Genomic DNA, 27,136 nt, shown 5'->3' with positions numbered 1-27,136 from the left:
CAAAATTCACTGCATTTTGTGGTTCTAACCTAAATTATAGCTTGACCTAAATTATACATATCCCAGCCTCTGCAATTTACAGTCCAAAACAAACATGAGAGAGTTTTCCCAAGCATTACAGAACTGAACTATTTATACAAAGTTTTCAATTATATATGGTTTTATCTCCATGTATACTACACAGAGCATAAAAGACAAATATAAGTTAACTAAAGGAAAGTAAACTGTGGGCCCTCAAACATCTGAAGTCTAGACAAAGCTTCATTACATCTGGACTGCAGTAGAAGAACCTCAAAATAATTGCAAATTCTTCATGTATTTGCCATGTATTACAGGAGTAAATGGATTTATTAACGAATTTTTGTGCAGAATACAATTTAGAAGATTACCAGTAATACTGTTGATAGACTGCCTGTTATCTATAAAAAAAACCTTTAGCAAACAGCACCACCCAAGTCACCAGAGTAGTAATCCTGCACCATGGTTTCTTCCTTGCCCACTTCACGCATAAACTAAATCAGGAAAATCTCAGCCATGACAGGACTGATCTTCTCAAGCAATCTTCTGTCAGTCTTCTGCGACATCAAGTAAAGCAAGAGACAGATCCACAAAGGGGACTGGCTACTGCAACAGAAACTTGGGACGCCTAACTTCCAGGCACTTCACAAAGTCCTCACAGCAGTTGCCCTATCTGATGTCCACACAGAGAGGCACCCAAGAACAACATTCACAGAGTTCAGGAAGCAGAGATAACCTCACAGCCAGAAGAAAATGCTCAAGAGGAGCAGGAATCAGTACATATCTCCAAAAGTTAGGCAACTAACACCAAGCTCCGAGGCAGCACTTACACAACAGACTACTTCTAAGAATGCTCAGGGATCCATGTTCAGACACCTCCTTTCCAGTCTATAACATAAAAATTTAAGCAGTCTTAAAAAAAAAAAAAAAATCTTAAGTCAATAGCTGACTGGTATGCTCATGGGAGAGAAACTGGGGATCCTGTTCCACTGAGTATTTAAGTATTTCAAATAGGCAATACACAGGATGAACAGAGAAAAGCAAGAGACACTTCTGTGCCAAAGCCACCTGATCTGCAGTTAGAGACTTACCTGTCACTGCCAACTCAGCCTGGAAGGGACAACCAGTCCTCTTCCCCACAGGTTACTTAACTCCCCTTTTCTAAACCCAAGCCATGCTAATACTAGCAGAACACCAGAGCATTTTATGCCCTTTCCCATCACAGAGTTACCAGGATGGCAAGAAAGCCAGTTCTGTGGATGCAAAGGCATCCGAACCAGCTCTACACAGACCAGCACCAGCCCAGCCAGATGCCACTTCTACATGGCTGCTGATCCTACTGCGAGTCTACCCAGGAACACAGTTATACAGCACAACAGCTTTGGCTCAAAGCTGACCCCATCAGACCTGAGGAAGCTCTGCAAGGAGCCACAATGTCACCTGCAGCAAGTTTTCCACTCTGAAGAGACCTGCGCTAGCCATGCTACTGGTTAGGTGGGGATACTGTAGATAAGTTGGAAAATCTCCTGACTTATAAAGATAACTCCCACGCTAACAGAGAATAATAAACTGCCGCCCTCAGCCTCCCATATCCAACAAAATGAAAAGTAACTGCATTCATTGATTTCTTGCCCATATCTCATAAAAATGAGACATAGCTTATCTCATGGCCAGCCAAGCAGTGTCTCTCAATTGGAAATACTGAAATCAGAAGACAGAGGTAAGAACTACAGGTGGAGAGGTAGATAACTTCATGGGCTTCAACTCAGTCATCTGACTTGTGCATGCCTGACTGATGTTGTCTCTTACATTGCAACAAAGCGAATGGATTAGTGATAGTTTACAGAAATTAGTAATTTTAACAATTTTCGTGCAGTACAGTATCAAATGCTTTCCTGAACTTCAAATGGACCGGCTTAGTCCCTAGAAAACCTGCACAAGTCGCTTCTGTCATGCACATGGGCTGACATGGAGAACAGGATCTTCTGAATGAATTCTCAGTAACACAGGACCACAGACCAACACAAGTCAGACACAGCACTAGAAACAAATGACCTCAGAGTCTGAGCCACAAACCAGAGACAGTTAAAAAAAAAAAACAATGGAAAACTGGATGGCAGCCTCATTTGTTTGTGTTTGGGAAGCTGTCACCATACAGCAAACCTTCTATATACTTAGCATCCACCATCTGCCTTAAATTTTGATCCAGAGTAGTTTACTGTAAAGTCACTGCTTCCAGGAAGATCAATTTATTTTTATGAAGATAAAATGTTGTCTAAAACAATAACTGAACAGTTATAGATTTCTGCTCTGTAGACATATGTATGCACCTTAATTACTGTTATTTATTAACTTTTATTAACTCCTAATTTTTATTTATTCTGAGACACAGGCCAACTTGAGAGGCAAGAAAGCAAGAAAAACAACTTGCTTTTAAATAATATTTTAAAAATTATCCAAATTCTAAAGGATCAATGAGGCAGCTGGTAAGGAAACTAACTGATTCCTTTACCATCACTCCTTCCTTCCTCCAAATGCAAGATATGCAAATATAAGAAAGGGCTCTCTTAAAACTAATAATATTACTACAGGAGCCTCTTTCTGCATGCACTGCCTCACACAGTCTCTCCTCCATCCCTCCAAAATCTCCACCCAAATCCTTGACACTTTAAAACACCTTGCCTCCTCCTGCTAGTGAGGTCAAAGAGTCAAAGGAGAGGCAGTTTCCCAACAGTCCCTTGCTTGCCGTAGCACTGAAGTAACCTATCACTACTCGATGGAACAACCTGGTGTGTGTAAGCTTTCTCCCACCCCTCACAGGAGCCAGTCTAATCAGAAACAGGTACATCCCCAGCACCTCCATCACACTGCAGAAACCCTCACCTGCAAGAAGCTGGGGGTTGTAGGGAGCTCACAAGCCATGCTATTGTACTGTAACCTCACAGGCAGTCAAGGACTCATATTTTCTTTTCTTCTCCTTCATAGATGCTCTGATAAAAAGGAGGATGCATCCACCTCTGTATAAGAGGCACCTCTTCCTTCTCCCCCTTCCCCCAGCATCTCATTCCTAGACTGCTGCAGGCAGAAGGCAGCACACACCCTGAGACAACGCCGCAGCACCTTGCAGCCGAGGGGGCACTAGGGAAGGCAGGCAGAGAAACAACACTGTGCAAGTAGTCACGGACAGGCCCACCAAGGACATCGAAAAGGACCAGAGCAGCCCTTAGCCCACCCTGCTGCCCAAGTGGTAAAGGATCAGAAGGCTTTAAACATGCAAAAGGGGTGGCAAATTCTGCAGGAGACCTTCCATTTCCCTCCAGAACTGCCAAACTATTGACTATAATGGCAAGCGGGGGGCAGATGCATGAAGGCCTACAAGTCAGCCCAATCCTAGGGGGATACCTCCATCCCTATCAATAACTGCTACTCACCCCCATCCACAGGCACCTAAGCAGCCAAAGGACGGTGGCAGGCAGCATGCTCGACACAGTAAGGTAGCTGCTGGGACCCCTCCTGTTCTCCCCAGTTCTGAATGCTTGTATTAGCCAGTGTTTCCTTATCATTAGCCCACAGAGCCCATTTTGTTGGCCATGGTGCCTTTCCCCTCCATTATCTTCCCTGTTTCTCCTGTTTAAGAACTCAAGGCCACCTTTTTGTCTACCCTTTCATTTTATGATCTGTGGGCCACGTTAACTTTCAGTATGTAACATTTTGTTTGTAGCTCCAGGCATACTCCCCAGAGAGATCCCCCACCCAGCTGGATTCTTAAGCTTTGCTTAAAATGGTGCACCTTGTACCTTCTTAGCAAGAGCATTAGCTCATGTGAAGCAGTATGGAGCTGGGACATGGAGTCTGGCTAGCCAGGTATTGCTAGGCCACCATGAAGCTAGGTGGGTACAGTCCCTCTCTGAAAAGCTGTTTTCAATTTTTGTATGCAGGATAAACGAGTGGAGAGTTTGGCCAAACTGCTTTGTGGCAGCAGTTTCTGGGATTGAAGAAAACTGGTTGTGTAGGCCCTCTGGGAAATACAGCATGAGCCAAACTGGGAAGGATATGGTTATTCTCTGAAATAACTTGATCTACCAAAAGTTTAAGCATAGGAAAGATGGACAATTTCCCCCACGTCCCCACCCCAAAGTTCTCATCCATCTTGCTACAGGGATGGAAAGAAGCAGATATCTTTGGTGAGAGGACACCCTTTCTATGCTGCAAAGAATGATTATCCAGGCGTGCCCCCTATGCTTCTATACCATAGCAAGTTTCTCTCCTCCCATTTAGAGTAGCTGCTGACAGCTCTCATGCTCCCCTGCGCAATTCCCCTTCTTCTAATAGCTAAGCAGAAAGCAAGCAAGTCTCCATTAATCTCCACTATGTAGTTCAGAAGAGGGCAGACATAGGCATCTTTTCCTCTGGCAACCAGATTACTACTGTGATGCAGCAATCACAGCTGCACACAATACACAGAAAAGGCCCAAAAAGGCAGTGGGAGACAAAGCAAGCGTATTTGCTCCAAAGGGCTGGGGAATCAACAGCAAACAGATAGCGAGAGAGAGAAAGAGGTGGCAAGCTTCATAGTGCAGACACTCCCACCCCCTCTCCTTTGGAATGGGGTAGAGAACTAAAGGGATGACACAATAGCAGTTTTAGAAATTGTGGTATTTAATTATTGCATTGTCACACTGGAAAAGAAGGCATTGACATTCAACTGCATCCCCTATCCCACACACTCCTTTCCTGGACCATTTGGTTTTTGTGGTCTTTATCAATGAAGGCATAGATAACATCCTGCAGCCAAGTTGTCATCCTGAACATCACACCCATCTTGCAAGTGGAAAACTAAACTTGCGTTCCACTTGCATGCAATAAGGGCCTGGGCTCCGTACTGTCTTACAACCCATGCAGCACTGTGGACAAACAGCATCTCTCACAGTTGCAGGAAGGTACCTAAACACCACAAAGCCTTCTTCAGAAAGAAGGCATCAGAATCCCCCTCCATTCTTAGGCTAGAGTTGTAGAAGACACAAGCATCATGAGCCTTGCAAAGATGTCCACAAATGCACCTTGATGGTTCACCAAGGCCTGCAAGACAACCAAGTTGCTGTTGCCAGAGCTGCTATGGGCCAATGCACTGCATGTGAGCCGTTAATGAGACACTTAATCCCACACAGCTGGACAACTCATGGACAGCAGAGGGAAAACAGCGTGGGACACACGTACACAGTGGTATACAATTTTGTCCACTTGTCTACTATTCAAAGGAAGATAATGTGAATAACCTTTGAAATTGTGGTCACCACATCACCCTTAGCAGACTTGTCCTCCCCAATCTGATTTGCTACTGACCAGGTGAAGTTCACGAGGTTCCACTGGGCAACAGCCGCTTCCTTAAGAACATGGTGATGACGGCAAAGTGCAAGGACAAATACTAGCTTCAAATATACCTTTCTATGTCTGAAAGTTTTGTACCCACTGCCAGCTTTCCCCAACTCCAAGGCTGATTTGTTCCCACCAGTTTGGGCTCAGTTCCCAAGCCCTAACTGCCTCCTATCAATGAAGGTAAAGCAGTTCCAAACTCAGTAACTCTGTCCATGTTTTCCTTCTTGATACAAACAGCTTTAGGAAAGCTCACATGACTCCATGCATTCACCGGTGTGACCCTGGAGCAGGCTACAGCCACAAGACTAAGCCCATCACTCCACATCTGCAGTGCCCTGGTTTAGCCAGCCACCGCACTTGGCATACGGGTGTGGAGAAGACGGGGTCTGAGACACAGGCTGCACAATGAGATTCAGAAACCACTGGGGCTTGCAGCTACACACTAGACAGAGGACAGCAATCTGCAGGAGACTAACGGCATACCACAGTATTTCCCAGAAAGGTCTGCTGTTGAGAAAAATCTGGAAGACAGCCTTCCGCAGGCCAACTTCAGACCTCATGCACAGCAGGACTGGCCTAAATCTAGTCCAGAGTAAAACCCCTTAGTTTCATGCAGCTGACAGGTAAGAAGCATGCTAACAACTTCACCTAGTGATCCACTCCTGTAACACCAAGTTACTTGCTAGCCTCTGAACATGGATGAAGGTGAGGCTCTGGGATAATCACAGTCAGCACCATCTCAATGAAGCCCAGTCCCCATAGGCTAAACATCCTCTCTTCATCAAGCACGCACTACTTTGGACCTCCACGCATTCTAAGCGGCATCCTTTCAGAACAAGGAGCAAGGCAGTATCATTCACGTTATCAAGTGAACAAGGAATGCTGTTCAGACAAAGCAGAATGAGATTTTGCAGATGACTGATACGCTTAAAGCCACTGCAATAGGATTACACACATTCACCTGCCCGATTTCAGACAATCTGCACAAGATCATCACGCTTGATGAAGGGCCTCAGTACTACAGGTAACAAACACTTTTTCAGTGGCTGTAATTTCGTGTACCCTCAGGAATCAGCAAAGATGGTTTATGAACACATTGCTGCAAGAACCACGGTTAAGAACTAATGATGATTTATATTTCTTCAGAACGCCTGAGAGCAAGAGAGTGCAAAAATGATAACACACTTCCCAAATCTGCATGGTATTGTACAAAGTGACACAGATGTGTATACTTTGTACAGTTTTGATCCCTCAGCCAGAGCTTTTCTACAAGCAACATAGTGATGCTCAAAACAGAATTATTCATGTCCAAACTATTCTGTATTGCTAGAGACTTACCCAGCACAAAAGTCAGTCATGCTGCTTTGTATTTCCCTTGATCCATATGAAGCACCAATGAAAAATACTTTGGTATCTGCCAGCTTCCATTTAGCAAGCAGCAATTTAGCTGTTTCACCACCAAAATCTTGTGTGACCACCACTTCGTTCTGATAAGCTAGAAAAGATACCTTAGTTTGTCCTAAGTAACATGTGATGTACAGCGTGCTACATTTATCACTTTTCACACAAGCCTTCCCTGTCCATTAGTACCAGTGACATATGGTAAAGAAACAGCAAAACTGTTACTAACAAAATATGAATTAAAGAGCCCCTTGTGCTTGTCCTGTTGGGTCAATGTCCACACTTCTGCACCCTCCCCCAACTTAGGCTCTGAGGCAGCATCAAGGACAAAACATAACTCCAGGCAGACAGAGAATATTGATTGCTTTCCTAATTGAAGCTAAGCTGTCAAAAATTTAAGAGCAGAGGGATTTCAGCTTAAAGTTTTAAGTACTACTGGTTCATACACTACACCAAGCACTGGCTTATATGGAGTAAGAGGGACAGGCAGGATGCCTGTCTGTATAGGTTTCACTAAATTCATACTTGTGCTATTTTGCAGAACATCCCAGTAACAACCTTCTACACAAAACAGCGCTTATTTCCCCAAAACTCCCAACCTAGAGAAGGCAGACAGCTTCCTCCTCCTTCTGTATACATACACACACACACGTAATGATTTAAGCTTGCCAGACCCCACGTTTCCAGTTTTTGGAAGTATCTTCATATTGAATTAATTGTAAACTTACATTTAGCGGAAGCAAATTAAGTGATTACATCAAAAATTTTAAGTCACAGAACTTAAGTATTAAGCTTTTGAAGGTACTTCTTAATCCACTTCTAACTGGTTTTGTTAGTTTAAACCAACCCTAGTTCTCACACAATGTCTCCTACTACTGCAGCCAGTTGCACTGAACTCTCCATAGACACACACACGTACATATTCTGGCACATGGTCATGAACTCAGAAGTGAACGGAAAACTCACTACTGAATCATTTTTCCAGTCTCTCTTAGGTACTTTATTGTTCTCCATGGAACATTTTCCAGTGCTTTGTATAGTCTGCTTTAAAAAAGTCACTGGCAAGCCTTTTGGCTTTGAATTTCTACAGACCACAGATCTTACTCAGGTCAGGAAATCTCAAGGGCTTGTCTACGGTGGACGCGTTCCAGAACTGCAGCAGAACAGATTAAAGAGATATGAAAAAAAAAGTTACAACACAGTGATATTGTCTGCCTTGCTGGAATAATGCCTTTTGTTGACAACCTGTTCCAGGATATCTGAAGTAGAAGCTACTTTGGAATTAGAAGTGACCGGATTCGTGGATGACCATGAGGTATAGCTGTAATGAACCAGCTATTCTGCTTTGTCCATCCATTTTCCTCACTACACAAACGCTAGATCTTCAGCCTCCCAGTCTGAGCTAGTAGTAACATGCGCAGCATTACTGTTAAACTGCTTTGAGATACAGATACAGTAAACATCTGCAAATAATTAGATTCCACTGTCACACAGCTGTTCAGCTACCATACACAAAACTTCACACCACAAAGTCATGTGGTTTCACTTTCCTAAAATCACTTTTTGTTGTACAAACACAATAATCCAAATATAAAGTAAAATTCAAGTAGCCTAAACTCAATCTGCCACGTTGAAAGGTCAGAATGAAAAAAAAAAAAAAAAAGGAGGGACAGACAGAGCAACTGGAAATTATGGATCTTCTATTGCAGAAAATAAGATCCCAGAGCATCATGAGCCAGAACACCCATAACAGAGGCCATAAGATTGAGTTAGTCTTTTTTCCTGCTCTAATCAGCTCAGTGTTCTGGTTTATAGCACATCATTATGAAGAGCTGATAGCTGATAGATGAGGCAGAAATGTAAGACCACAGATCAGCTGATTTCCTGGAGGACAATCACCACCTGAGAGAGTGGCTCCACATCATCTTCTCCTGGAGGATTACTACGAAGACACCATCCCAGAAATGCCTATTTAACACTCTTCCAGAAAGGAGAGAAACTGTACAGAAGCCTTTGTGGTCCAGAAGATGGAAAGCACAGCTCTCCTGGCTATACAAGACTCCCAACAGCAGAACACACCTGTAGAGCCTTGAGAGTGGGACACAGGAGAGAATTACCACAGTTTTGGAGTGAACTTCACCTTCAGGTGAGACTTGTTCCCTTGACAAATCTTCATTCTTTCTGGGAGTAAACACTCTAAATAAGAATGGGAAGAAGTTTCCAGAGGGGACAAGAGCAGAAAACAGGACTAACATCAAGGCCCTTTCTGCACAAAATACTTGGATTTCTTGAAGAAGTCTCCACCATGTGTCCTGGAATTGCCTGATTAAGCAGCTTGCTCAAAGTCAGTTAAGATAAAGTGAGGAAAATATTACAAGTCTTAATCTCAAAACCCAGTGTTTACATCTTAAGACCATGCCCAGTCTTGAGAACAGGCTGTGGGGAGGGGGAAGAGTGAGATGGAATTAAAAAACAAAGCCTTTAAGCATTCCCACTGAGGATCAAAAGAAAGATGTTTTAACCAACATACTATTAACATTCTTTCTTTGGTATGAATGAAGTTTGTACTGCCAATTACAGAAAAAGTCAAGCTCCTAAAACAACAGAAGCCTCCTCCACCTCCCAACCTGCTACCTCTTTATGGCTGCAAAGTGAAATTAAATAGTATTCCAGAAGTCAATAGCTCCTCCTCCCTACTGGAACACCAAGTCCCCTGAAAAGCAGAATACTTTGACAATCCTGAGAAAGTTCCCTGTTGCAGACAACCATGGACAAACGACACTGGTGCCATTACTGAATACCATGTAGAATCACATCACATCGTGTGACATTGGTACGCACTAGTCTCCCTCAGAAAAAAAGACCCAGCCAGGAAGCAACATAATATTACCATGTTAACTCCAACCTAACCACTAGCAACAGATTCAACACAAACTACATACAGAATGGGAGGAAAATTCCTTACCCTTTCAACAGTAAAGCAGCTGTCTGAAAAATTCGGTTTGACCAAGCAGCCAGTCAGCACTGCTGAATCGCAAATAAAGGCAGGCAGATCAGCACTCATACACATTAGGTACTTTAGCAATGTCTGCACAACACTAGAGTAGTGAGGTCTACCAAATTAGAGGCCTTTCAGTGGCAATGACAGAACATCAGGAAGCAGATCAAACGGGGTAGGGAAATCAAATCCTCATAGACACTGTTGTTAAACATATCCACCCTGTCAGTTGGCTGAGTAGTCATCAACCCCTCCAGTAGTCAGAGGTGGTTATAAGGCAGATGGGACGGAAAAAGAGAGAAAACAACTTCTCACTACCACAGCTTTTATGAATCAGCTATATGAGAACAGGTACGCCACGAACCCCTTCCAGAAGGAACTCCCTCCACGCAGAAAGCACGCACTAGGCACAGGTTACTGACAGTGCCCAAGAGTCAGTCACAGCAGACTAATAAAAATGGCTCTGTGGTCTCTCTGCTGTAACAGCAGCATGACTGGAAGGCATAAAATACTGACAAAAGCTGGCTCAACAGCTGCAGTTAAGACACACCAAGTAAGTACCAGCAGCACACCTGAGGAGATAAAGCAGCAGATGCCATAGAAAGTACTCCTGACAAATGACGACTGGAGAAGGCACTGCACAGAGTTCACAACTGCAGCCTATAGACTGCCTTCCAACTTAAAAGCCCACAATTTATCAGAGATCTACAGCTGAATTCAGCTGCTTGCATACAGGTGTCTCAACACTGATACCAGAATTTCCCATATATCTACACGGGGCTGGCAAACACAATGTGGGACCAAAGCCTGTGCTCTTCCAGGCTGGTAGCTAGAGGCCAAACAGGGAATCCTGACTATCCCAAGCAACACTAAAAGTTTTGGCAACCGATCAAGGCTCCTCCTCCAGGCTCAGTAAAGAATATGCAAATAAGATTTTAGTAATAGTAGACACCTCCAATACCACCTATAATTTATTCTTTTTAAATCAGAAACTTCTTAATTTTCAACTCACTTTTGTTTCACTCTCTGCACAGCACAAGACAGTAAGCTTTTCAAGACCTGTGTTAAGATGTTCCCCCTCCTCTTACCACTGAAAAGCCATTATTAAAACAGGTTTAAAACTTGTTTTACAAGCCTCTCAGCCAGAGAGACTCTGGCCCTTTATAGCTATTGCTATCGGCAAAGCCTTTCCACAAGGTGGCATATTCTCCAGGGAGCCATATGTTAACAGTCAGTTCAGGTAAGAAAAGTATTTGTTTTCAGTTGAAAAAAAGAAAAAGAAAAAGAAAAAGAAAAAAAGAAAGTTGCTCTTTCAGTCAGAAGTTTCAGCATCCAGTCAGAAGACACCAGAATGCAAAACCCACAATGGTGAACAGGGCTAAGAATAAGTTTAGTTACCTCTCCTAAGCACACACAGGCTAAGAGAGGAACAAACAGCAACTTTTAAACATTATGTTTGCATTACCTGAGTTCAGGCAGGCCGAGATACCATAAGCTATGTCCCCAGAGAATTTAATGAATTGCTTTGTCGGTCAGTGAGGTGCCTGGACTGTATGTGATCAGCTCTGTCAAAGCGCTCTGAATAGCTGTGCTACACCCATTCCTCCTCCACTCCAGTACAGCACCCAAAGTGGGGGAGGGCAGCAGAGGGTGTCTCTAACTCCCTTACACAGGACTTATACAACCAAGCAGCTCCAGTGCACTCCAAAAAGATTTAAAGAAACATCTAGTCGCTAAACATTATCTGCCTTGTCATTCTGTGCATCAGACAGCACAAACCATTTCTCAATGACAAAAACGGCTGTTTCACAGTGCTTATGTACTACAGTAGGGATGGGAAAACTTACTTCCATTTGGAGAGCAGCCGTGTCCTGATCATAGTGTCCCATGATGTTTGGGAAAAAAGTCATATTGTAAGGCATTCCTGAACATCTGGAAATAGTAATTGGCTCACACGTGAATAAACTGTGCCCTCGCACGAGAGTCAGAAGTAAACTGCAAGTCACAGAGAACCCAAGTACTCCCATTTTGTCAGGATCTCCAACTTCAGCACATAGCTCTGTTCACTCGTTAGACAGACCGGCTTTGCACGAGGATAAAGCCACGCATCTTCCTCTGCTGGTTCCAGCGCAAGACAAGGACACGGGCAATAAGGCAAAACGATCAGACTCCTCGCCGCTGCTTCAGGTATGTCCCCATTTTGGCTGACCGCGATTTTACTAAATCCCTTCTTCCTGAAGCCCGTACGCTGCAGAAGCAGGGAAAGGCAGGACAGAGTAATTAACAGCACAAACAACCCGACCGCGACCACCCGTCCGAAGGCCGAACCCGGCCTCCTCACAAGCCTGCAGGACAGAGGGCAGCTCCCGCCGGGCCCGCCCCGCACTCCCCGCACCCAAGCTCCGCCGCGGCAGCGCCCGCCGCCGCCCCCGGCCCCCACATACCGCGCAGGGGCCGCGGCACGGCGCAGCCCGCACTCCCGCTGCGCCCCGGCCCGGGGAGCGCCGCCTCGCCCACGGGGAGCGGTGCGTTTGGCCACCGCTCCCGCCCGGGCCCCGGAGCCACCGCTGCTCCCAACGCCCCGTTGTCGGCGCTCGGTTCCCAGCCCCGCCCTGGGAAGCGGCGCCCGCGGGGCCAGGCGGGGAGCCGGACGAGAAGTCGGCCCAAGAGCCGGGGCTCGCCGGGCGCGGCCTCGGCGCCGCATCCCCGCCACGCCCGGGCCGCGCCCCCGCCGCCCCCTCACCGGGACCCGCCTCCCGCCGGCCGCTTCCCCGTCGGCGGCCGCCCCGGGGCGCCGCAAGCCGCTCCGAGGAGGGCCCGCCCCCCCCCCGCCGCACTCACCCCAGCCGGCCCCGCCGCGGCCCCCGCCGCGGCTGCGATGGCCGCGCCCGCCCCGCGCCACCGACAGGATGTGGCGTCTGGCGGCGGGAGGCGCGGGGCGGGGGGGGGCGCGGGGGCGCTCGCGCGATACTTGGCGGGCGGGGGCGGGGCGGGAAGGTGCGGGGCGCCCCGCCCCTGGGTGCGGGCCGGGGTCCCCTCCCGGCGGGGCCGCCCCTCGGGGAGCGCGGGGCTACGGGCGCCGCGGGGAGCGGTACCCTCTCCGGCCACGCCGGCCTATCCGTGCCCCAGGGCCCCTCGGGTGCGAGTTCGGCCTCACGTGAGGCAGTCCCGGCGCTGACCGCACAGGCACGAACGGCATGAGAAATTCCTGCGGTAGTGCCTGGCACCGGAGTTTCCGTAAAAATACCCAACTCAGCAACACCCTGGATAGATACTAAGGCGATTTACAGGCTGTCGAGCGTCGGGAAGTGATCTCGTCCCGCCTGTGGAAGCGATTCTGAGGCTTGTTGCCAAACAAGGGCCTTGGTGGCAGCCAGCCATGCTGCTGCCGGAGGTGCGAGGGCTCTGCGAGTGGCCGGGCCCTGCTGTGCCCTGGTCCTGCAAAATGCCCGAATCCTTGTGAGATGAGATGTGCGGATGCTCATTAGATGCAGCTAAGGCTGAGGAGGACTGATAGTATTAAGTTGATGTGGAATGACTGAATTTAGTGAAGGAAAGGGAAGTGATTTGAGGTATTTGCAAAGAAAAGGGATGCTGAGGTGAGAACAAAAGGAAATGAGTGTTCAGGCAAAGGAGGAGTGCTGGGTGACTCTGGTGCTCAGGCTACCACTGTCTTCTGGAGACCTGTCTCACGGATGTGTGAACAGTCCTGCTGCTGCACCCTCGTCTGCTGCTGGCTGAGACCACACACGCCAGACAAGTACATGTCCAGTAGCGCTTAGCTGTGTTTGCAAACATGGGCTAATGAGACCCAACTACAGAAATGCTGGAGGTTACTAGGCAGAGATGACCAAATTTCTCTGCATGGATCCACCCACGGTCTCATCAGCCTGCTCTTCAGCCATGCAACTCGCTCTGCACTCCAGGACTGGAACAGGAAACACCAGCTGCCGAGACATGCAAACCAGGTTTAGAAATGGTTTGGCAACATTCAGGCAGTGCTGCCTTTCTGCTAGTGTGCCCCAAGGTAGTGCGTGCAGTCAGGCACATTTACCCAGAGAATCTGTCTGTGGATGTTGGAGAGTGTGAAGCTGCCCATGGTTGTTCAGAGGACCACAAGCATCTAAAAACTCTCTCTTCATGCAGATCTTTTGTGTATCTTCCTGTGTTACCCCACAGAAACACAAAACCCCTCCAGATTCCCTTGCGTGAAACCACTTTAGCACCTGTATGAGTCACGAGGAGGATTATACCTACCTGCCACAGATCGACACAGCTCTGCTGTTTGAGCAATTGGAGTAACTTGATAGCTGGAATTAAATTTGCTGTACGAACCAGCAACTGAATTGGGAGGTGATTAACATTTTCCCAGCAGGTTTCACAGGTGATGTTAAATTAAATGTTGTTTGCAGGTTGTGGAAGTTAATGTGCTCTACTATATGAAAACAGTTGCCTACATTATCCTTTGTTATCATTCTCATCGTCCGGCTGGCTTCTGCCCTAATCTCTCTCAGTAGCTCCTTTCCATCCTAGAAATATTACATTTTTCTTTTCATGAGCTCTGACAGAATCACCAAATTACAGAATGTTAGGGTTCGGAAGGGACCTCGAAAGATCATGTAGTCCAACCCCCCTGCCAGAGCAGGACCACCTAGAGTAGGTCATAGAATCATAGAACAGTTTCAGTTGGTAGAGACCTTCAAGATCATCGAGTCCAACCTTTGAGTCCAACCACTAGGTCACACAGTAATGCGTCCAGGCAGGTTTTGAATGTCTCTAGAGAATGAGACTCCACAACCTCTCTGGGCAGCCTATTCCAGTGCTCTGTCACCCTCACAGTGAAAAAGGTTTTCCTTACGTTAATGTGGAACCTCCTGTGCTCCAGCTTGCACCTGTTGCCCCTTGTCCCATCCTTGGTCATCACCGAGAAGAGCCTGGCTCCATCCTCCTGACACTCGCCCTTTACATATTTATAAACATTGATGAGGTTACCCCTCAGTCTCCTCTTCTCCAAGCTCAAGAGACCCAGCTCCCTCAGGCTTTCGTCATAAAGGAGGTGTTCCACCCCCTTCATCATCTTTGCGGCTCTGTGCACTCTTTCAAGCAGATCCCTGTCCTTCTTGAACTGAGGAGCCCGGAACTGGACACAATATTCCAGATGCAGTCTCACCAGGGCAGAGTAGAGGGGGAGGAGAACCTCTTTTGACCTAGTAACCACATGGTCTGGCAGTGAGAGCACCAGGAGCATGTAAGATAGACTCTCCCCACTCTGCATCTGCAGAAGCCAGTCTAGGGAAGTTCTTAATCAGCCCTTGATGAAGTTGCTGAGTTGCTCTTCGTTCCAGGAACATCATCAGTTCCTCGGATATGCTGAAACCTTGCAGGGACAGGACATGTTCAGTGCAGATTCACACTCTAGCAGATTTCTGGTGAATTCTGTTTCCTTCCTGGTTTCATTGACTAAGCCCATAGGCATTTTGATGGAAACAGCAGCACAACTATCTAGGACATCCATACCAAGAGAAATTCTCTGCTTCTCAGTGTGTAGTGTTGACAAATGCTCAGACAAGATTCTGTTTCAATTTTAATATGGGAAAACCAACATGTCTTACATGATTGTCATGAAAGCGTAATAAGAAATTTTACTGAAACAACCAGACAAAAATCCAAGGTGTGAAAATTTCAACCAAACCACAGAAATTTGTTGATGTAATAAGCAGCTGAAATTTTGTGAGGATTTTAGCAGCCTTAGCTGTAAGCTCTGCTACTATCATATGTATGGCATTATATGAAACGATGGCTTAGTTCCTTCCATCAAAATGCATTTTCATACATAAATTAAATCTCTGAAAAATACATATGGCTAAATAACATTGTTTTCCTTCCTTAAAGACTCTCATGTTTTTGTTAGATGATGGGAAAAGGCAGAGAAAAGGAAGGATAAGCCTTTTCTTTAATCACCTTGTTAATATACTTTCTTTGCTCACAACCTAGTTGCTAAGCAAGTTATTCCAGAGGTTGGTTCTCAGAGCTGTGATCTAAATATATTTGTTTCTGGCTCTATAAAGGTCTTGACTAACCAAAGTGAAGAATGTGAGCACTCTCACTGGTATCTAGCAAAGCACCTTTAAGTATCATTAAGTATTTTAAGCATGTGCTCAAATATTGCTGATTAGGGATGCAGCTACTCAGATGTGTAAGTACTTTGCTCACCTGGCACTGAAGACACTGTTAACATCTCAGTTAATGTAGTATTCATTTGCTGACCTTTCTTTGGCACCGCTTCAAATTATTATAGTTTAGTGATTTTTACAACAAAGAGTTTAAGCGATTTAGAGCCTTGTTTAGATCCTGGGTCATCTTCGGACGCCTTTCGACAAATGTAGCGGAGGGCGTTTCAGCAGTGGCGATGGCAGCTCCCTCCCAAGCTCTCCTGGCTCCTACCACCTTTGCAACGGATGTGGTGGAACAGATCGTCTGCCCGTGCTCCATCCGACTGGCTTAAATCCATCCTCGGCAGAAACGTTGACAGCTTGCCTGGCCTATGAACTGAAGCAGCCTTTTCTGCTACAAATTTTCGCGGGGACATCCCTCCAGGAAAGGCAAACAGCAACGTGACCGCGTTTACCTGCTGTGGAAACACGTTAGTGCCCCATGTGCTCATGCACTAGGGAGGAAGGATCTAAAATGGTTGGCAGTTGTCAGGAAGAAGCCTACCTCCGAGACACAAGGGGTATGTGTGTGTGTGGCTTTAGTGCTTGGAGTCTGGACACGAGCAGCTGTATGCTGGCTCGAGCTTTCTCCTGTTGGCACATCTAAAAGCTTCATAACTGAATTACACTGTTGGAACATTGTACCAAATTTTGACATAATGTAATTTAAATATTACAGATTTGCCAATTACATAGCTTGATGTTGGCTGATTCAGTTACAAGGTTCATAATGTTCCTATTATTCTGCAGTTAAAACACATTATTCATAATTTGGTGAAATTTAAAAGGACTAAATAGCCGGTAGATGGCACCAATAAATCCTGTTGTGAGAGTTAAAATTGAAAAGTGTAATTCTTGTCTTTTTCTCAAATGGATTTTGGAATTAAAAAAAAAAACCCAGACAAAAGAGCATTATTGATGTAATTTATTTGTACTAGTTTACTGTAATAGTCAGGAAAACATTTCAGTTTGTAAACAGAATGTATTTCCTAAGTCAAAATTCTACCATTTAATGGAACACAGAAATTTTTGAGAAAGACTTACTAAGAACACATAGATGTGTTACAGTAATTTCCTGGTTATTTAGAAAATCCAGTCTTTGATGAGTTAATGCCTTCTGAGCACTTCTCCAATCTCATGCAACTGTGTCAGCCTAAACCTTTATAACATATTTTTTGCCATTAAAGCCTTTAAACTGTAACACCTCCCCCAACGCACAACAGCAATGAAAACTAGAGAAGGAAGCATACTGAGGTAGCCAGAAGGTTTGTGCACTGCCGTGTGCTAACTGCATTACCGGGTACTTGGAACCGATGCCATCTTCTTCCCCAAACACAGTATGACCCGTTCAGACTTTAGTCCTTCAAAATATTATGGCTGTGTGGGTTGCAGCACCCCCACATAAGATGTTGATTTCCTTTATGCTAGAAGGATCTCATCTTTCATTTGTCTGTAAATGACCACACTGTGCCTTCACAGCGTTGCTTTAATAAAACAGTGATTATGCTAATGGTATTCCTTTCCCAACCGGTTTCCTCACCTAGCCTTGGATATTAGGAACAATGTGAACTAAACAGGAAATATGCTTGCAAAGACAAAACTTTCCGAAGAATGATCAAGGATATTTCATTCCTTTTGGACTTTTAGCAGCTACCTTCACTCCAGATGAATCTGCAGCCTATCCTCTTGGGTGACAGTAACAGTAGCAGCGACGGTGTTTTTCCAGACAGAGCCCCTCTTATCTTGTTTCTGCGCCTGGGGTGGTACTTACTTTGGATAATGTCACAAAGGCTGGGGAAAGGAAATCTGTGCTACAGGGCATGAGTCACTTCCACTGGAAAAGACTGACACAAACCAAGCACTCTAACAGAGTAGACAGGCGAGGTACAGGTGAGCTGTCAGCAAAACAGAAAGTCCTGACTTAATGGGGTATGGAATAGCTTTGTTCTTCGCTCCCTCCAAAACACTGATGCATTAACTTGAGTTGAACTGTCCCTATCAATATGATGTGCAATTAGCAAAGCAGGATTGACTTCACATATGTTTCAAATGCTGCTTTTTAAGTTGGTAGTTCAAGACATTTATTGAAACGTGAGCATGCCAGGGATACAAAAGAACAATAGTTTTGGAACTCAGGCACTAACTACCACAAGGGCAGTGATCAACATGTTAAAGGTGGACCAACGCGCATCCACAGCGCTGTTCCAGGGTATTGGTAATTACACCATCCCATACCCGGCTAATGCATACTGCCTTCCCGTCATAACAGTCCTGTGCTGCAGGGACTTCCCAAGTTCTGGAGAACAGAGTACCTTGTACAAAAAACCAGATCTGTCTGTAAGTACATCCTCCCAACACCTCCTCCCAGGGGGATTTCTGGAATGCCAGATTCATGATCTGCTGAACTGTGAAGGAAGAAGTTCAGACAGGAAGTACAAATTTTTCGTTTTCATTGTTTCACAATCTCATATTTATCTTTAATAGCATTTCTTTGAAATTCTATGGAGTAAAGTTGTTAATGTATGAGAATTAAGCAGAAAGTATTATGATCACTGTATCCATTGTCTTTACAAATAGAACTGCAAGTTGGTTTCTGTCAAACTTTTTGCCGCTGTTTTGATCTGTTTACGACAACAGTAAAATTAGTTGAATTTTGCAGTTTTAATACTCAGAAATAATGAATGGACCTGCTTTTCCTAAGCTTCTTCGCGGGTGCTCCTGAGCTATTACAAGATGGAAACATCATGGAGAATACTAAAGGTGTTTTCGGCTGAGACATACAGTTCTGCCTGAGATCCATGCAGAATATGAAAATGAGTCACACTTTAGATCTTAGGGTAACTGTAACCACATAACAACACATCTCTTGGGTTAATAAAATCTGCTGCACTCCAGGACTTGTGTCAGCATTACTGTTTTAAACTAGGATTTGCAAAATATGCTTATGGAACCAGTTATACCATGTCCTGGGAAATAGTGCAGACCACTGTTAACACTTACAAATTATATAAACCCCATTTTCTCAGTCTCCTTCCATGTCTTTTCATCTTTGCTGTTTAGGATCAACCATTATATCACCAACATCTGGAAATGAAGCCTTCCCATCCAAGAATTTGTAGTCAGAAAGATTATGGAGCCAACTTTGTGAGTATGAAAGCATCTCAAATATGAATTATGACAGAAAAAGGAAATGTGAAATATTGTTAGACAAAAAAAATAAAAATAGACAAAGCCAATAATGAATGAGAAAGGAAAGGCTTTAGGATGTGTCAGCAGTAATCTCAGTATGTCATAAACAGGAGAAAAATGCTTCATTAGCAAGGAATTCATTCTAAGCACGAAAATACATTTTCTTGACTGTATCTTAACATTCAAATTTGTCTTCCCACCAACGAAAGCATCAGCTATGACTGACAGACTATTTGAGAGAAGGGGAGTCGGAGAAGGAGCTAACCACTACTCCATTATGGGTTTTTTACGTGACTTTTGTAACAAAGTCTACTGGTTCCACGTGTGTCCCTTCATATTCTTTCTTGGACTTTCTGCCATGTAATGGGATGTGTTCAACTTGACGGGGAAAGAGGAGGCCAAAACCCAAGGAGTAAAGCTTCAAATAGAGAAGGAAGGCCAGGAGGTAAGGAGGAAGGGACAGAGGGATGGGCTTCTTCAAGGCAGTGGGATGAGAAGCAGAGGAGAAAGGCCAGGAGGCTCTTTGCCTCTCTAAGCAGGGCAGACAGGAGGCTGGGCAAGAGTTTACTTGCTGGATGGGGATGAAACATATAAAGCTCAACTGTGGGCAATTGCTAAGGATCTTAGGAAGCATCCAGAATCACAAAGGAAAGCAAAAATGTGGCATATAAGCAACAAGAAAAGAGAACCCTGAGATGCAAGGCAGGATTTATGTGTGTCTCTGACACAGGTATTCTAACCTGCCCTTCTCAGAGCACTGGTGCATGAGGGCCTGTGGTCTTGGTTTCCAAAATGGGAACATGGATGAGAAGTATCCATAAATCATTCTTTCTTACAAAGGGAAAGAGGAAGGTGCTCATACAGTCATCTCCTGGATCCCAGAGAGCTTCTGTGAGGCAAAGAGACACTTAGGGTTCGTGGGAGACTTCTCTGGCCTTCCTTACCAACAGCAGCCTAATCATCATGGTTGTCTTTGTTCTCAGAGGACCCAAACTGCCCTTGAATGATAGGGATGCCCATGTCTCCTTCCACCGAGTCACTCATGTACGTTGCTGCGATGTCCCTGTCTCACAACAGAACACAGTCCAGATTCTCACAGTAGCAGAGGACAATGACTTAGCACTGGCTAAGTGTTCATTATTGGTTTTAACTGTCTTGCAAGTTTGCCTTAGGGCCTTAGTTTTAGTCCTGCACTGCTACAAGTTGAATTTATACCTGTGCTGTGCACAAATGACCATGGTGAGTCACCCCGTGCCACCAGTGGTCACTCCGTGCACTGATGATCCTTTACTCAAACTTTCAGGCAGTTTAAGGACAGTCTGCTAGAAGTACACATTCTCCTGGAACATTGGTTTTAGTGGTTGAATTAGGGATAAGTTTGAGATGAGGTTCTATGTCTAGTCCAACTTCGCATGCTGTAGGATCGATGACTTTCATGGTGAAAAGTGTAGATAAGCAAAACAATCCCAGCATAGCACTAGATGCCATAGGTCTGCTGAGCATCTAGATGGAGAGGCTGATCATGGCTGGTAGCTGATACAGGCCTAAAGATACTGACAGCACTTAGGGACTAGGCCAGCTGAGCAGTCCAAGTCTCTAAAAAGGGGAGCAGGGACATCCAGGGATGGCAGCACTGTTTACAGAGGTCAGAAAGAGAACGGATATTCCATACCCAAAGTACATTTTCAAAATGTCAGTAGAGCAAAATAGATAGATAAGACCAAAACAAGCTTAACTCACCCAACTCAATTTCTCTTGGAAATGCAATTGGAGTAATGTAGCTAGGATTTTTCAGTCTGGCCCTTGGATTCATAAGTCCAATTTTACTGTCTCTTCTTTGTGCATCAAATGTCATAACAACTAGCATAGAGTAAGAATTGAAGATAAGTATCTAAGAACTTCATTCATTACCACTCAAGAGCAGTTACTGCTCCTGCGCAAAGGGGCTGAAAATAAATTCAAATCGGTAATAACACACAAAGATAGTGGTTTGTTTTTATTCTCAGCTTTGCACTTGCATTATACTAACATGTGCCTCATTTTATTTTGCACCAAATTAATTCAACTTCCTTTGCAAAACTCTAGTGAAAGTGTTTAAGCAAGTGTTGTGAAGTAATTTATACTAAAACCAAATACTAACATTTTTAATAGAAGACAAAATAAATTCTGTTATCATACCAAAAATTTTAATGTATTCATTGATTTACACTGATATAACTAGCACCAGGATTTAATCCAATGGACTGACATTTCCATAATTCCATAATTTATATGTTTCCCTCATTCCATTCTCCTCTCTGGGCCTGTCTTGGCAAGATGTGTTTCTGCATCTCTGCCAATTGCATTGTGTCTTTTCTTCAGCAACTAGCAAATACAAGGTTTCTACACTCCTGGGAGTAAAGAGAATAATTCAGCTAAGCTTTTGTTCAAGCTCTACGTGAACTGTGTGAGTGAAACTGTCAAATGCTAGGAAAGAATTCTCAAATTTCTACTAATTTGGAAGAAGCTAAAGCTGCTTTATATTCAGGAGCTCTAGCTGTCAGTTCAAGTGCTGGTTTTAACCTGTTTCTGAATAAGAAAGCAATGAAAAGGGAAGAAATCAAACCTGCATTGCTAGAGCTTTCTACTTTCATACTAATTCGTGGTAAAGCAACATCGTTTCTTCTGGATTATGGGCTGTTGTGGGAGAACAGCAGCAGCATAATACATGTTGAATGAATAAAGAAAGAGGCTGTTTTCACTTGTGAATGTGCACTGCAGTAATTTTTTTTATATAAAATTATATAAACAAAAACCTTGGAAAAAATAAAAACCTGCTGATTTTCGCCCACAGTTAAGTCACCTTTTACCACATTGGCAATGTAAGGGGACTCATAAGAATATGCAACATACACTTATTTTAAATCCTTTATGCTAAGACAGCACGGTATGCAACGGTCTTAATAGAAGTGAAAAATCAGTGTCACTTGAATCAAAACTTAGCTTTGGTAGGTGCAACTGAAATAGTCAGTCAATGGAGGAAGAAAGATGTCACAAAGACCTATCCCCACTGAGTTTTAAACTGCTATTTTAGATATATGGAAGAAAATTATAGAGTAGAAACAACTTATACTAAATTGCACTGGTGTGGCTAATCAAAACTTGAACTTGTCTGTCATGTGAAGAAGGAAATCATTATTTCTTTTGACCTCAAAGACATTCCAAATAACCAGCAGAAGTTGAAGGTGCTATTACTTTTCTAAGAGTCTGACAGGTAGTCTAAGAGCAGTGACAAGATGTATGTATTTATTGTACTACTCATGTCCAAAAAGTGGTCACCTGGGTTTGCTCAAGCAAATCTTCAATAGGTTTTTGAGAGGACAAAAAAATATCTAAGAATTCAGTAGCACTGACTGGTCAAGTATATGGGATAAACACAATTTGGATTTGAAGAGAAACAATTCAAAGAACAGAGCAGAGAGAAATCAGGATATCCTGAGCTAATATGAAAAGATCATTAATTTACCACTGGAGAGGTCCATAAGGTGATGATAGACGAATAAGAACTAGCAGTACCTCCTCATAGAGAACAGCCTTCCAGCTGCCTCAAAAGCATCCAAAAGAAAAGCCCTCAGTTGTTAATACCTATGACAGTGGACTTCGAGGACACAATGTGCTTGAGACAGTAGGAAAGACTTCTAAGTGGGCAACCACAAATAATCAAGTGCATTTGAGAAGTTACCGCTCCTTGGTTGTGAAAGACTGATCTCACACCTGAGACAGGGTGACTGACCATCCCTGGGGTAACTTCTCATTGCTTTGGAACGTAATTCATGTGCTTAAACCACCAGTGGGAGGTTCTCTGATGTATGAAAAAGGCAAATTTTGAATCACTGCAGGATCTTCCAAGGAGGACACAGAGACTGTGAGCATGGATCACTTGCTTCTGTTATGAGACATGCTTAACTCAAAAGGTAAGTAAGTAAGAGAAGCAGTGCTGACATGGCCAGGCATAAGAGCTGAGAAAAAACTTTCAGCAAATGTTGGTCACAGAAGTACTTGGAGACATTAGAGAAATTATCTCCCATCACTTGCATCCTGCTGTGGCCAGGGCAACCTGACTTTGTATACTCTCTAAAAATAAACAGGACGACATCAGAGATATCTGGATCTGTCGTCAAATTATGTGAATTGTGCTAGTCACTTTGATCAAAAAGGGGTAACACATGGTCAGTTCTGGAAGGATTAATTTATTAATTTTCCCAGGTATATAATTAAAAGTAAGCCAGACTTTATACATTTATACTAGTGGAGATAAATTAAAAAATTTGCCTTTCATGTGAGGAATATCATATGAACTCTCCTTAGTCCAAATTCTGTCCAGATCCAAATTCAGCTATGGGCAACTGGAAGCTATACTTCTGAAGGCATCAGCCCTGTAGCTTATCTTCAAAATGTCACGGTTAGTCCCTCCTAGAGCAGGCTAGCTGCATCCACACTGCATGATCATGGAGCTTGACTTGGTCTGTACCCAGCAGGCTTTCCACCAGCTCACCCCTTGGCCTTTTCTGGTGTGCCATGTACAGCACTTTCCTATCTCATGTATGGGAGTGAAAGCTTCAGCAGACTCCTCAAAAAGTGTCTGTGCACTCCCCACACTGACATCCCCTTTCTGCAAAAACATGCTGCCCACTACTGCTGCTGTTGCACTCGCCATTGCAACTGCTTTTTGGTACTTCTGCCACTGCTGTACTTAGTGCTCACATTCATGTCAAATAAACTGTGCTGTTATCTATGGTCTGTCCAAAACCTGACTCCTACTCCTGAACAAAGTCTCCCCAAAGGAGCTGGAGATGTCAGTCCTGACAAGCAGAGCAGCCATCCATCCTAGGGAAGCCAGCTGCGGCCAGGCTGTTGCCAGAGACATGAGCTGCCAGGAGTCACCAGGACTATATTCTTGCTGGTATCTCTATAGTTCAGAAAAGATTCGTGACCCGGGATAGCAGTGTCCCTGGTGGGATTAGGATGTGCCAGGACTACCTGGGATGACCAGGGCTGGATACCAAATTCTTGTATACAGAAGGCATCTCCAACAGTTAATGGAGGCAGCTGGCAGAAGGCCCTGGCACAGAACGGTGCTCTGAAGCCTCACCACCCTTAAGACCACTGATTTATGTCTATGTAAGTATGATCACGGTGGAAGTTTTTGAAGCCATCATCCAGATCATTTACCCCTAAGTGCACTGGGTGTGTTTATAAATTGACAGCTAACTGGTGGTATCACCACAACTAGTAGATACATAGAATTGTGTCTATGTCTGTATGTGTCTGAATGTGTGTCTTCTGGCGGGTTGTTCTTGTAAAGTGACAGAGTTGGCTTTAAAGCAAGGATGTGTGACCATGTTGGTCAAACTGCGTGTTTGACCAACCTGATAGCCTTTTATGAAGACATAACCAGGTGGATAGACGATGGTAGTGCAGTGGAAGTGATTTATCTTGATTTCAGTAAAGCATTTGACACCATCTTCCACAGCATCCTCGCAGCTAAACTGAGGAAGTGTCGTCTGGATGATCAGGTAGTGAGGTGGATTGTGAATTGGTTGAAGGAAAGAAGTCAGAGAGTTGTGCTCAATGGGACAGAGTCTAGTTGGAGGCCTGTATCTAGTGGAGACCCTCAGGGGTCAGTACTGGGACCAGTACTATTCAATACATTCAGCAATGACCCGGACGATGGAACAGAGTGCACTGTCAGCAAGTTTGCTGATGACACAAAACTGGGAGGAGTGGCTGACACACCAGAAGGCTGTGCTGCCATTCAGTGAGACTTAGACAGGCTGGAGAGTCAGGCGGGGAGAAATTTAATGAAATACAACAAGGGCAAGTGTAGAGTCTTGCATCTGGGAAAGAACAACCCCTTGTACCAGTATAGGCTGGGGACTGAGCTGTTAGAGAGTAGCGTGGGGGAAAGGGACCTGGGGGTCCTGGTGAACAGCAGGGTGACCATGAGCCAGCAATGTGCCCTCGTGGCCAAGAAGGCCAATGGCCTCCTGGGGTGTATTAGAAGGGGTGTGGTCAGTAGGTCGAGAGAGGTTCTCCTCCCCCTCTGCTCTGCCCTGGTGAGACCACATCTGGAATATTGTGTCCAGTTCTGGGCTCCTCAGTTCAAGAAGGACAAGGAACTGCTGGAAAGAGTCCAGCACAGAGCCAGAAAGATGATGAAGAGGGTGGAACACCTCCCTTATGATGAAAGGCTGAGGGAGCTGGGTCTCTTGAGCTTGGAGAAGAGGAGACTGAGGGGTGACCCCATCAATATTTATAAATATGTAAAGGGCGAGTGTCAGGAGGATGGAGCCAGGCTCTTCTCAGTGTTGGCCAAGGATGGGACAAGGGGAGGGGCAGCGGGTGCAAGCTGGAGCACAGGAGGTTTCACATTAACATAAGGAAAAACTTTTTCACTGTGAGGGTGACAGAGCACTGGAACAGGCTGCCCAGAGAGGTTGTGGAGTCTCCTTCTCTGGAGACATTCAAAACCCACCTGGATGCGTTCCTGGGTGACCTACTCTAGGTGGTCCTGCTCTGGCAGGGGGGTTGGACTAGATGATCTTTCAAGGTCCCTTCCTTGATTCTGTGATTCTGTGATTCTGTGGGTGTGACTAGGTTGTGCTAATAAAACATTAATTAGGTTATCAGAAAGCTACAGCTTTATGGTGAGTGAAGGAAAACAGGGGGTTGTAATAGCAGTCCCTGAAAGTACAAGCACAGGGTGACAGTAGAGGCCTTCAGGGTGCGAGTGCAGACTGATACTAAAGGTGCCAGGACTCTAAGCACAAATCACACATGGTCAGTTGTTAGTCACTAGAGGATAACAACCCTATGCACTGGGTTAAACCTGTCTTAGGGATAACAAAGAGAAGAAACAATGAGCCTCAAACATGAGTAAAATATGCTATATATAGGAAATTCAGACAAAACATGGAATTGCAAACCAATGAAGAAAGAGCAAGTAAGCAGACTCGGTTATGAATCATATAAAAATTACTCCAGACAGACCCAGAGTGAGGAGGAAGAAGCCCTCCAGCATCAGTCATACTCTTCCTGGAGAATATGAGGTGGAAAACCATGAACATTTGTATTATATTCCTCCCAGGCTCTCCTCTTCCTTCTTGGAGCAGAGTGGTGCCATTGGCCCTAGGACGCAGAGGGGCCAGACAGGAGGAGGACAGCCGTGGACGGCAGGGTGGGTGCTGAGCAGTGGGTGTCCTTCCTGGGAGTGGGCTGTAATAACTGAACAGTTTGGACTATCACTGTTAGTGTATCTTTGTATAGCTAGACTGATAGTAATTCTTTTATTGTATTGTTAATATTTTTATTAGACTAATAATAAATTCATGGCTGTGCATATAAGCTGTGTTTCTTTAGCTCCTGGAAATTGTACTGACCATTTAGTCTGGTACCCTGGCCTGTAGGACTAGCAGTTAAAATTCAGTACAGCCAGCGACAGAGGACATGGAGATCCCTTCTGAGAGCCCTGTGGCATTTTTGTGAACAGCCCCTTGTAGACCCAAGCCTGCAGTAATGACACAAGATAACAAGTGATTTTACCCAGACCATAATTTCTGATGCAGTGGGGTAGTACTTGTAACTTGAGCACAGCGTCTGTGTAGCTGAGTGGAGGGCATCCATGTACAAGGTGGGCAGAAATGTGTGATGAATGAAAGTGGAGAGAGCGGTGTATTGCAGTGAAATGTGTGTGAACAAATGCAAGATCCCAGGAGGGCTGAGCTAGGGAAGAAACAAGGAATGTGTGTGTGGGGTCATTCTGCCTGGAGAAGAAAGATGAAGACAAACGCTAAGGGCTTGGACTGCAGCTGGGCTGCCCAGGTGGCGTCCCAGGAGCTGGAAAGGAGGAGCTGATAGGAACCGGCTTCCACGATGTGTGAAAACACCTTTCTCAGAGTAATTA

General features: G+C 44.8%; 1 protein-coding gene across 1 annotated transcript in view; it reads right to left on the bottom strand.

Annotated features, from left to right (window-relative positions):
- Positions 1-11,820, bottom strand: part of FZD6 (frizzled class receptor 6) — a 28,604-nt gene extending 16,784 nt beyond the window's left edge. The window contains exon 1 of the mRNA XM_086465164.1: positions 11,641-11,820. Within this exon, the coding sequence (XP_086321290.1) occupies positions 11,641-11,820 (180 nt within the window). The remainder of the gene's footprint in view (positions 1-11,640) is intronic.
- Positions 11,821-27,136: the final 15,316 nt, after the last annotated feature.

The sequence above is a fragment of the Leptosomus discolor genome, chromosome 5 (genome assembly GCF_034619465.1).
Source record: "Leptosomus discolor isolate bLepDis1 chromosome 5, bLepDis1.hap2, whole genome shotgun sequence".
NCBI lineage: Eukaryota > Metazoa > Chordata > Aves > Leptosomiformes > Leptosomidae > Leptosomus > Leptosomus discolor.
Note: the sequence above shows the minus strand (reverse complement) of the source record. Positions and strands in the feature narration are given on the sequence as shown.